The sequence below is a fragment of the Metopolophium dirhodum genome, chromosome 1, assembly GCF_019925205.1.
Source record: "Metopolophium dirhodum isolate CAU chromosome 1, ASM1992520v1, whole genome shotgun sequence".
Lineage (NCBI taxonomy): Eukaryota > Metazoa > Arthropoda > Insecta > Hemiptera > Aphididae > Metopolophium > Metopolophium dirhodum.
The window spans coordinates 91,243,479-91,256,335 of NC_083560.1; the positions used below are offsets into that span (position 1 = coordinate 91,243,479).

A 12,857-nucleotide genomic window follows, 5' to 3' on the forward strand; every position below is an offset into this window, starting at 1 on the left:
TATAATGTTAACAACATTTGTGGGTAACAACAATGATAATATATACATAGGTATATATATTATGTGTAATATTATTTTATTCAGCAGAGTAATATTATACGCATGTCTTTGACTAGTCGTATACAAATTTGACTCATTTGAGTTTATATTATGGAAGCCGCGTAGGGATTTATTAAATAAATGTAACCATGTCAAAACTACTCGAAACTATTTTTTTACGACTATGTACTATATTAGCGTGTGTTTAAATGGTCTATTAGCACATATTATATGGTCGATTGTTCTATGATTATATTATTCCATAGAGTAAAATTACTCAATGTATTATTCTCATCGGAAGGGGTTGCCAACCTTTTAAATCAAGTGAGCTATATTCAAAATGTTAAGTCTGGTGATCAACACTAGGTACGTCGAAAAACCATATTGTCAGCATTATTTTGATTTTACTTGATAAAGCTGGCTTGTTTAATATATTTATTATTATTTAGTTATATCCCCGAAGTACCAACATTTCATAGTTCATTACAATTACAGCGTATTTTATGAGATGTAAATAAAGTCGTTCTAATTCTAAGACTAAAATAAATAATTTAATGATGGAAATATAGTAATCATTGGGAATTCCATAAGTTTATCAATATTTTAATACTACGGCGACGATGTGTGAGTGCGACGATATAATAATACGATAATAAGCTTGTCATTCGTCAACGATCAACGGTCACGACTCACCTCGCGCCTTCGCTATCACGTCTATATTATAATCGTGTTCGGCGACGGCGTCCGTCCTTCGCACGCGTTTCTTGAACGGTTTTATTCTTTACGAAAATACAAATACATAAAATGGTGTGGTGTGTTGTACATTTTGTTTTGGACAACACTGTGGAAGTAGTTCCTGGATTCTGGTATGCAAAAGGGAATTGTGCTTGGCCAAGATCGTCCAAAACTAAAGACATAAAAAAAGCAATATTCAATCAAGTACGACCAAATAAGCTTGATTTTTCGTTTTTTGAAGCACGTTGTTTGAGCAGTAATATCGGTAAGCATTATGGAAAACTATAAGTATATTTTGTATTTTAAATTAAATATAATAAGTATCTGTATATGATAAAATGTTTCCCCTCGTCACTAATCAAATATATTCGTTTCCTATTTTAGAAAAATTTTATTTTTGATTATTACACGTAGGAAGTTGTTTTTAATAAAACAGGCTGTAATAATATAACATTTTATGTAGGTATCTATACTTATACATTACTGTTCCATATATTATAGAATTATAGAAAACATTACTCTACTTACAGTAGCTATAATGTGTCTAACATTTTTATAGTCTTGTCTTGTTTCATTGTTTAAATGTCATATTTGTTTAACTCATTAAAATAAATGCAATTTTGAAAATTTAATTTCGTTCTTTCAGTTAGACAGATTAAACATAATCTAAAAGTTTATTTTCTAAGTACATTGTGTTTTGTCACGCTGAATTTATTACATCAATTTTTTTCTATAATCATTGTTTCTATAATCACCAATTTTTATTAAAATTTAACAATTTTATTTACAAAATGTAGGTAAGTTAGTTACTCTGTTGTGCAGTAAGTTAGGATTAGATATAACTATAATGTATTCAATTTGAATTAATGATAAATCATTGAAATTGAAAAAATAATTTTGAGCGAATGAAGTGGGTAGTTTATTTTCAATTTTTTGGTTAGTTTAACATATATCAATTTATAATTTCTTTATTTAATACATTGATTCATTAATATAATTATTTGATAAAACCCTTTCATAATTAAGGCCGTTTTTAAATTACACTGTTTGTTCTAAATATAATGTTTATCATAACTCAATGAATATTTTATAGGTATTTTTATATTTAATATTTTATTAGAATTACAAATTATTTTAAAAACATTGTTGTTTTATATGTTTTAGACAGTTTTTCAAAGGCCCAAAAAAAATGTGAGATGGCAAAGGGTAAATCTGACCTTTCTTCGACAGAAGAAGATAAATTAAAAAAGAAAAAAATTAGAAGACAAAATAGAGTTTGTTTACAATCTGGTATGTTTAGTCTAGATACAGTTGGTATAATTTTCAAAAAATAGGCATATTTAACGATTTTATTTCTATAATATAATATGTATTTAATCTTTATTTATCGATATTAATTTATAATGCTACCATCGTATATTATAGTCTTATCAAGTATTTTTGTTTATAGATAGTGAACAATCTGACACATTATCTGACATGAACCAAAATTCAATACCATGTTATCATTCTGCAGGCAAGTAGTTTTTTATATTTTTTAGATTCGTAGTGTATTATTATAGCATTTTTTTTTTCATGTTTTATTCAGATTCTAGTACTAATAAAAATATTATTGTAACCGACAACCAAAACATAAAATTTTTAAGACAGGATATTGTTCTTGAACGTCGACCTGATGGTTGGTCGCCATTAAAAGTCTCTAAAAATAATAATATTGTACCAGGTTGGTAAATAAATTACATTTTATCCATAAATAACATTGATAAAGTTAAATATTTTATATATTATAGACAAAATGAGCCCTGCAGCTACATTGAATGATGATATTACTACATCCTCTAAAGCAGTAACTCATATTTATAATGTCACACCTTTAAAAACTATGAACAAGTCGATTCCAAAAATGCTGATAAGTGGTATTTAAAATTTCTATTAATAAATTCAAAATTATAATTATAATTTGTTACTATAACTTAATTTAATTTATATCATGTAATTTTTATTTTTTTTAGGAAACAAATCTGATAACGGCAGTGTTATTATGTCTCCATTAAAAACATCCAAATATACATCTTCATCTCAGTCACACGGTAATGTAAAATAAAAGTTTAATTTGCATTAGACTATATTTCATGTTTTATAATCAAATATCTACAATTTAAGGTGTAAAAAGGAGCCTATTTGATGATATTAATAAAAGTCCAAATAGGAGTGATTCAAGTTTAACTGCCTGTACGCCAAACAATTCTATTATTAATGGTAATTATAATTTTAATTTTTAGTATTCACAAATATAGTTTTATTTGTTTGTAAGAAATAACTCTGTCTCTCAGTATAATCACTTTCAGCTTTTAATATAATTACTTTCAATAACTTGCAACATAACATAACATTAAATAGAAAGATGACGTTTCAAGTTCACAGTATAACAGAAAAATAAAAATTTAACCTCTAACATAAGTGAGAAATAATAGTAATAATAATAGTGATCATAACCTAGTAATAGTAATAATTAGGGCTCATAAGTTCATGCACTAAAAAATGCATAAATAAGCATGCATTCATGCACTAAAAATTGGCAAAATATGCATTATAATATGCACTAATAATAAGTTCGAAAATATGTCCTAACATTTTTAAATTATGCATTAAATAAAAAAATGATGAACAAAGTTTAAAATAATACTAATATATCCATTCATTTTATTCCTTTTAATTTTTATACATTCAACAAACAAAATTAATACTTGTGTAATTCAAATAGCTTTGTCATCTTTATCAATTATTATAAGGTTGTCATTTTTTGTCTAATTTGTGTACACCTTTATCCAGCACCTACAATTGTTTCCGCGGTACTACGTAAAACGCATAAAATCTAAATAGGCATGTACTAGCAGCAAGTATTTATTTGTTATTTTTGATAGCAGCTTCCAGTGTCATATCAAATTTAAAAAATGATGACATTTTCTTAGAATCTTCTATTATTAATTAATTATTATTTAATATTCTAGTCTGGAGTATAAAGTATTAACATTATTAATTAACTATAAACAGATAACACTTGTTCGATGGCTGAAAAAAAAACTTTGTCTCCACAACAGTTTTTGGACAGTTAACACTACATTATACATATACAAATTTTTTTATTTCTTTGAAAATGTTTTAAACTTATATTTACGTAGTTTGTTATATTATTTTTTTTTAAGGAGCTAAGACAAGTTTATTTTCAAACAGTCCAATAAAGATTTCTCCAAGACCTGGATTATCTGGTGTGTATTGCTTTTAATTCATATTTAAATGCATTATTTTCCTGAAACTATTATTAATGCATTAGAATGACAGAATGTACCCTTATTAGTTATTATATTGTCGAATGATTATTGAATTTAATTTCCTGTATGCAATTATTTTGATTTTAGTCAACAATAGTATATCCATTAAATCCACAGAAGGACCTACACCACTGTTGACTTGTGTTATTGCTTACACCACTGTTGACTCCACGCCACGCCACTGATGTATTACATTTAAGGTTGATGATTTTTTACCAGTTGAATAGCAACATTCACCTTACAAAAACAAGAGTAACTCTAGGAAATTTGAATGGTATATGGTGGATATGTACTAATGAATTGAGATCTAATGGTACTATACTAGCGAAACAAATATGAAAGTACCTATATGAAAGAACGTCAAAAACTGTTACTGTAGTACAAAACAATGTCTTGATGTGGTTTTTATGATGTCATTCATGAACTGAAGAAATAATTTCAAGATACCAAAGTATTTTTTCGGCCAATATCATTAGCCAGGCATCAACAATATTTTATTAGATGGACACATTAGGTCTAAACTGTGTTGGGTTTTCAAGAGTGAAAACCTCTAGTATAAAAATAATTAATATAGTGTATTGATATAATTCTAGATATAGAAATTCATTGCATTAATTTTTTTTCTTTCATTCATTTTTTCACTTTCTTTTTAACGTTCACATTGACTTTAAACTTTATAAGGATACCAATAACGTGTTAAGCGCTTATGACAAATCAGTCACATAATTAAAATATTAGATGACCGTGTGAAAGATCATAATTGCCGTAATATGCTAGATGATATGAAGAAAGATGCAACATAAAGTAAGTTCAATATTTTAATAGATACACGGTTACATACAGTAGTATATATGTATATTTTATTATTTAGTATTCCTATTATATAAGGTACAGGGCCTTAGGCAATATCTAAATTGTGATATACGAGGCCCCATAATTTATTGTAGAATAAAACCATTAAGATTTCCCATCAATAATAGTAATAATACTATGAAAATCAAAAGCGTGGATAGCGTTTAAGATTTAGGGAACATACAGCCCTCTGACTTACCTTCGTCTATATGACCAAAAATGTGTAATAATTATACCTAATATATTTGTACAATTAAATCCTATAGATAGTTACGCAAAGCTAACCGAGTTTACTCCGTCCAATAAATATTGAACATCAAGAGACGGTGTAAGATTATGAACAATTTGCAACCCAGTAATATTTTCATTTACATTAGATTCTTCCTGAACTTCACAATCCATATCTGTGTTTTCTATTCCATACTCAGACAACCCATTACGCCAGCCGAAAAGTTATCAATTACATTAAGGTGAGATGTCAATTTTTTTCTTTTTAGAAAATTAAAAAACATTCATATAATGACAATGCATTACAGAACTTTTTCATGTAATAATTTAAACAAAGTCTATAACTGTCTATGATAAATAAACAAAAAAAATATGGTTATATCATGGTGTACTGTTTCACATTCATCAAAATATAAAAACATAAAATCATACAAAAATAATCCGTAATACTAGACTTTAAAACTGTATAAAAAAATCTTGGTTAGCGATTATAATAATGATAAAATATCAAAAGCTTCTTTAAAAGCATAATAAGTAACTACAATGACTTCCAGGAAGTATACACTGACGGATCTAAAACTCAAGAAGGAGTAGGTTTCTCAATAATATTCCCAAATAAAATATTTTTACACAAACTACCTCCTTATTGCTCCATATTCACAGCTGAAGCTTTAGCCATCCTCATGGCCATTGAGACAATATTACAAGAAGCTCATTCGAATTTCATCATTCTCAGCGATTCATTAAGCACGATAAGAAGCCTGCAGAACCCTTTCAATCCCGGTGATATTGCATCCAAAATTCTGAACAACCTCACCTTAGCGTCCGGTCTAGGTAAAAACATAGTCATCATGTGGATACCTGGTCACTCGGGAATAATAGGTAATGAAGTAGCCGACGAACACGCCTCAACAGCCATCAACAACAAAGATACCGTCTTAATTAATAAAATGTCATATGATGACGCAAAAAAAATCATAAATGAGCGCACAAAATATAAATGGCAAAAAATTTGGAACTTACAAAACACCAAATTAAACGAAATAAAAAGAGACATACATCGTTGGACAAACCCTAACTTCAACCGTAAAGAAGATACGGTTCTCAATAGACTACGTTCTGGTCACACCAGAATGACTCACGGCTTCCTGATGGCAAGAGAGGAAGCTCCCATATGTCAAACCTGCGGAACCTTGTTAACCGTAAACATATAATATCAGACTGTTTAATGTTCAACCAAGAGCGGACCACACATCAGATATCCAACAACCTAGACTCTTCACTCGGACCCAATCATGAAAAAAACATTGATTTAATAAAGTTTATAAAACAAACCAAATTGTTTAATCTTATATAAAAAAAAAAAAAAATGTTATTATTTTGTATTTAATTAATGTTTATTTGTAAACTAATGGCCTTTGCTGTCGATGTTAATTTTTTTTGAGATCAATAAAAAAAAAAAAAAAATGATAAAATAATAAAATAAATCAATAAAAAACAGATGCTAAAATGTCTTATAAATTTATACCATACTTTTTTTCCTGCTCTGATATAAAAAAATCTAATGACGAACTGTAATACATGTTAAGAAATATTTTAATTTTATTAAAAAAAAATGATTGTGTAATATTAATAGTATACATACAGTCCATAAAAAGAAGTCGGGTTCAGTATATTTTGTTTTGAACATGCTTGTGTTTTTCTGTCCACTGAACTTAAATGCATGATCGTATTTTTTTTTTATCAATTTTTTTTTTTTATTGTTATATCCATTTTCGTATTTTGCTGTTATAAAAACTCATTATATGTTGTACGTCTATATGGAAATTTCTCTTTATAACATTATATTATATTGCAGTTTCTATTATATAAACTTTTTGTTTCAGCAAGTTGTTTCCAATACGAGGGGTTTTGCTGAACTTGTATTTTTATATTTAAATTAAACGCAAGTATTTATCTGAGGATTGGAAAGTTATTAATATTATTAAATATATAGTACATTGTTTAATATATTTACTTTATATATATGGGAATTTATTTGAACCTAGTCTCTTGTCAAATTGTATATTTTGTTTATTTTGTTTATTGTGATGTCTGACCGCAAATCAAAATTCCAAATCACAGATTTGGTGAGCTGGTTTGATAAATTAATTTTATAATAATTTGAGGAATGATTCCAAATCGTATGTATCATAATAATTTTTTTTCCTATCGATTTGTCAATTGTTCTAGAGATGAACATTTTTGAATTATTTTATGTGTCAGTATTTGTGACAATTTTTATCACTAGAACAAATGAACAATAAATCTTGTGCATCTGTAATTAAACGTATGTTAAATTTAAACAATGTGCAATGCTAAAATATTATTTAAATTATGAATTATTACTGTAGAATGACTCATTGCAGTGTTTGTTATGTACACATATAAACAAGTTAAGAAGAGAGCATCACTGTATGAAAACTGGTTAGAATGAAATTGTATAGCTTTCGGTAATGTAAATAACATTCTGTCACATTCTATGAACTCATATTTTGTATATACCTACTCTGTAAAATTGTATGTTTGAATTGTATTGTGTTGATTGTAAGTATACATTTCAGGTGGTTATTTGAATAACTTACAGATTCACTTGTTGATTTAAAATTAAATTTTATTCATAATGTTTAAATATCCGTTTGAATTCAATGAAATTTTTTATAATAATTCTGTATTAAAGAATACCGTCACTACAAATCACATTTTGTTTGTATTTATTTAATACCGTCGGAAAATTCAAAATATGTTGAATGTTGCAACACTCAACATATTGCAATACAACATTCTTCATGTAGTGTATACTATTTTCTATGCTATAAAGAAATATTTTAATTGTAAATAAATGTGTGTTTAATTGTTATTACTTTCAAACTAAATACTCACGATTCAATGCTTGCAACCATGTTTAATTTATCGTAATCTAAATTCTGAAATATATATTTTTGGATTGTGATCAATGTAATTATCACATAGATAATCACAGAATTTTTTTAACTTCGCGTCATCAGGAACGACCGACATAAAATCTTCAATAAAGCTTTCGCTTACCTCTTCTGCATTTAATAATGGCAAACCGAATATCCATTTTAACCACTGTCCAATTTCACTGTTGACATCCTTGTATTCAATTGATAAACATATAATATAGTTTATGTATATACTATATAATATATAATATGTAATAATGTAATAATTAGTAATTACCAACGTTTTGTGTATGCAGCCACCAACTTTGAGTCAGATGAAATATACATCCAATGATCTTCTTTTGTGGCCATACAAACTTTGCTCCGACATGTATAGCTTCTTGAAAATCAAGCATTCAGTATCAAACATTTTTATTTAAAATTCAATATTCATGATATTTTATATTTTTTAAATTTTAATTTCTCATGCTAAGTGTTGCTAATGGGAGACTTCTTACCCCCGTATTATCCTGCTTGTTTACTCTCTTCAAATACGCTTATTGTGCTCTTAGTATTAATTGTGAATTTCTACAAAAATTTAAAAAAAAAAAATTTTAATTTAAATAAGAACACAAAATATAAATTGTTTACATTTATAAAGTTGTGTATGAATAAACAAATGTAAAAACAATTTCAAATTCTTTTTTTAAATTTAAATAATAATAAATACCTAATCAGGGCCGTCGTTAAGGGTAGGCAGTGCTGGCTTTGCCTAGCTTGTAGGGACCTCGAAATTCGCACTTAAATTTGATACCAAAATATTGTTCAAAATTATTGCATTTTTTAGTTTTGTATTGATATTATTTGTTTAATCGAATGATTGGGTATAAAATGTACATTTGTATTTTGTATGGTGACAAATATTATGCTGTTAATTTTTAATTTATATTGGGTATTGTAGTTTAATTTAAATTTAATGCAGTACCGCCAGTATCTAAACATTATTTTTAGTATATTATTGTCGTTGTAGACGTTTTGTAGCCCACACTCTTACCAGTGGCACGTCAAGAATCGAGATAACATAATAATATTATCGCTATAGTACGGCAATACACCGTGCTGTACAGCTTGTGGATATTAATAGCTATTTGATTTATCTATTATATATATATATATTATATTTGTTTACTATAGTATAAATAGTATAATATAATATTAAGTCAATAGCATTCGATGAGTTGTTTTACATTTCTATTTCGTCAGTCGCCACAAATGGATCCGGTCTCATTATGTAAGTGCATATTATTATTTGTATAACCGACGTTTATTAATATAGGTAGTTAAGCAACGCGTATTTATTAAAAAAATTAATTTTATCATAATATAAGTACTAAAGTACCTTATGTATTGAAGAAAAATAGGTATGTTTAATTAACTTTCAATAAATCGCGTTTTGTCCCGTCTCCCGTGTTTTTTTTTTAAATATTCTATTTAAATTTCTCAACTATTTTAGAATCAGTCATCCTAGATAACACAAGGGTGGCCAAACCTCGGATCGCATTGACTCATGCGGCTCGGGTTTTAACATTTTCACTAATATAATAATAGCTAGGTACCGATTATTCCTTTTTCTACGTAACCCGTAACATGCACTTCTACAGTTCTACAATTATTCTTAAAAGGAGCATGCAACACAAAAAAAAAAATTCCTTTAAATTTTTTTTAAATGTTAAATTATTGTAGCTATCGCTGTATGGAATGATTTGGTGAAAATCCGGTGTAAAAAAAATTATTACTTTTATGAGAAATTAAGTAATGTAGAATAGCTACGTGACGCCATTGGGCCGGCCCGGCTGCGTATTTGGCAAATGTAAGGGTGTATTCCCAGTTCGCCGACACCCAATTTGAAGAAATACAGTTTAGTTAAAAAAATAAAAAGTATAAAATGTAATTTTTAAATTTAGGTATGTATAATAGTAATATTACATAGTCGTTATAATAATAAAAAGTATAAATAAAAGTAAAAATAGTTAACGCGAATATGATATTTTATGGTATCAATATATTCAATTAAAGTAATTTCGTTTTCTCTTAACCTGAAATAGAAAAATATAATTATTTAAAATATAGATAGATATAAATATGGTATCCACAAATAGTATGTTACATAAAATAAATATTTTGCGTACCTTTCTTTAACATTTTTCAACTGTTCCTCGAGCTTACGAATTTCCCCTACTTTGCGATGAAATATCCAATTCAAAGTTCTGCTGTTGGTTTTTGATCTCATTTATAAGTGTATAAATATTAGGCCTGTGACGGTTAACTACTCGATTTAAACCCGCGTGCCATCCTTCTAAATGATTAATCGTTCGACTGCCTTCTGTTTCAAAATGGTTCCACATTTTTCGGTGAAAGTGGCATATATCATAATTTAAATAAGTATCAACAAAGTAATCCATGAGTTTAATTAGATCTATATAACCAAATTCAATAATTAGTCTATTTTTATTTATTCATTAATAACTTTCTTACTTTCATTATTTGGAGCTTCCGCGTGAATTATGGTCCAACATTCATCAATGTTATCTATAGGGACTAATGCTAATGCACATATTTTACGGACAGTTAGTTGAACTTCGGCATTGTTTTGATACTCCTCGGATAATCCTACGTTCTGTACTTTGCGCCATATAGATTGTCCAAAATGAAACAAACATCCTTTTATTTTAGTTTGGTGCCCAAATATTTCTTTAATTGCTATAATCGTTCCAATTTCAAAGTCAATTTGAAAACATTTAGGATGGAATATTAAATCTATTCTAATTGCGGCTTCTTTAATTAGCTTAAACATTCGTTTGTATGTTGCGGAAGTCTTGTTTGGTAAGAGTGCATACGCCTAAATAAGAAGGTTAAAAGTTAAATATACTGTTTGTTAGGTACCTAGATAGTAGCTATTAACTTAAAGCCGGGGGAGAAGTAGTGTGATCAACAATACCTCCCTGTACATTTTATTTTATATAAATTATTATAATTATGCAAGGTTATTATTTTATCAACGAACATAATTTTGCAAAAAATAACGTTTTTGAAAATTAAATTTTATAATTGTATATAAAAATACTTAAATAATTACCATTGGTACCATAATTCCTTGCACAAAACAATGTAACGTGTAAATCTGAAGAAATAACTTAGGAGCTGATTTAAAGGTACCATCCATAAAAATAACTTCAGCCGCGCAGAGTCTTCTTAAGAAGCCTTCAGTACCAAATATAACTATTTTGTCATCATCTCCGTCCGACCCTAAGAAATAAGAATAATATTATGACACTTATATTTTGTATTTAAATTACATTTATTTATTATATTAGTATACATAACTAATTATTTCTTTATACCTAATAAAAAGTCTCTCCCGTCATTAGTAGATCGCCATTCACCATTAATTATTAAGTCACGTAAGTTGTTAGGTAATGTAGGAATAAGTTTCATTTTTTTACGGTACGCTGAACTTCGAACACTATTTAACGTAGGGATGGAATGATATACTTCATTTTGTGATGATCCTTGCAATCCTGAACTTATAACAGATCTTCTGACTTCGTTAAAAGCTTGAGGAATTGGTTTCGTTGGATTTAGTGTAACAACATCCTATAACAAAAATATTCTTAGTTTTTAATTTTGTGAAATACTTCGAAAAATTGATTCTTAAGTTCAAAGCTCAAAGTCTAAAATCCATTTACTCCATGTAGGTAATTGCTTATAAAAATATGAATGCTTTATATGATAATATTTAATACAATTATTTACCTTTAATTTATTTCGGAAACCTCGTTGTGCCAATTCAAGACCATGTCATCCGTGATTATGTGTCTTAGACATAACTACGACGTCTGGACGTCTTAATATTGCACGGCCGCCGCACTTATGCACACATTTATAATATTCGTTGTCGCCACGTATCCGGTCTATTCTATGTAAATATTTGTCCACTACAAGTAAGTCCTGATTCTTTTCCGACTTTAATTTAAACCACTCCATAATGGGAAAAAAAAAAATTATTGCAATAGGTACCTACCTCGCGCAGTGAAATAAAACTACTAACTAAAATCATATTCATTATTTGAAAACCACAATGGACTTATAATAATATGTTATATAAATATATTTATAATATATCAATGGATGTCAATCATCATGTGATAGGTACCTATAATACTATCTTATACTCACCATTAAATAAGTTTACAGATATCATAACTTTGCAATATAGATATCATAGCCGATAGGTACCTGCAGTTCTTATTCACGATAAAATAAATTTACAGATTATGATAGTACCTATTATAGTTTTATTGCAATACAGCAAAGCATGTCGTCAATATTATCATCTGTCGGCAAATTGGGCTTTTTTTAAAACCCATTAATAATAATAATAAATAATAATAATAATAATAATATTTATTTAGCAAACAAACAAGATAAAACAAAATATACAAACAAATTATAGTAGGTTTGCAAGCTCATCCAATAAGCATAGATATGCTTGTAGACGGATGAGCTGGGTTCATGTTATGTGTATTATAAAAGTATACAAATAAAATAAAAAAGAAAGAAAAAAAAGTTCAACATTAAGAGTAGTTACTTAAAATTATCATTGAACTAAAAAGTGGACATTTACAACCAAGATAAAATAGTGTTAATATGTTTCTTATACTTATTA

At 27.7% G+C, this 12,857-nt stretch overlaps 1 protein-coding gene and 1 pseudogene across 1 annotated transcript; one reads left to right on the top strand and one right to left on the bottom strand.

Annotated features, from left to right (window-relative positions):
• Positions 1 to 783: 783 nt before the first annotated feature.
• LOC132945240 (uncharacterized) lies at positions 784 to 4,333 on the top strand. The gene is made up of 9 exons (XM_061014926.1): positions 784 to 1,039; positions 1,939 to 2,064; positions 2,225 to 2,290; positions 2,363 to 2,497; positions 2,565 to 2,690; positions 2,787 to 2,864; positions 2,938 to 3,033; positions 3,981 to 4,043; positions 4,194 to 4,333. The coding sequence occupies exons 1-9, from the start codon at positions 844 to 846 to the stop codon at positions 4,289 to 4,291; spliced, it is 984 nt and encodes a 327-aa protein (XP_060870909.1). The 5' UTR covers positions 784 to 843; the 3' UTR covers positions 4,292 to 4,333.
• Positions 4,334 to 10,222: 5,889 nt separating this feature from the next.
• LOC132945246 (uncharacterized) lies at positions 10,223 to 12,175 on the bottom strand (annotated as a pseudogene).
• Positions 12,176 to 12,857: the final 682 nt, after the last annotated feature.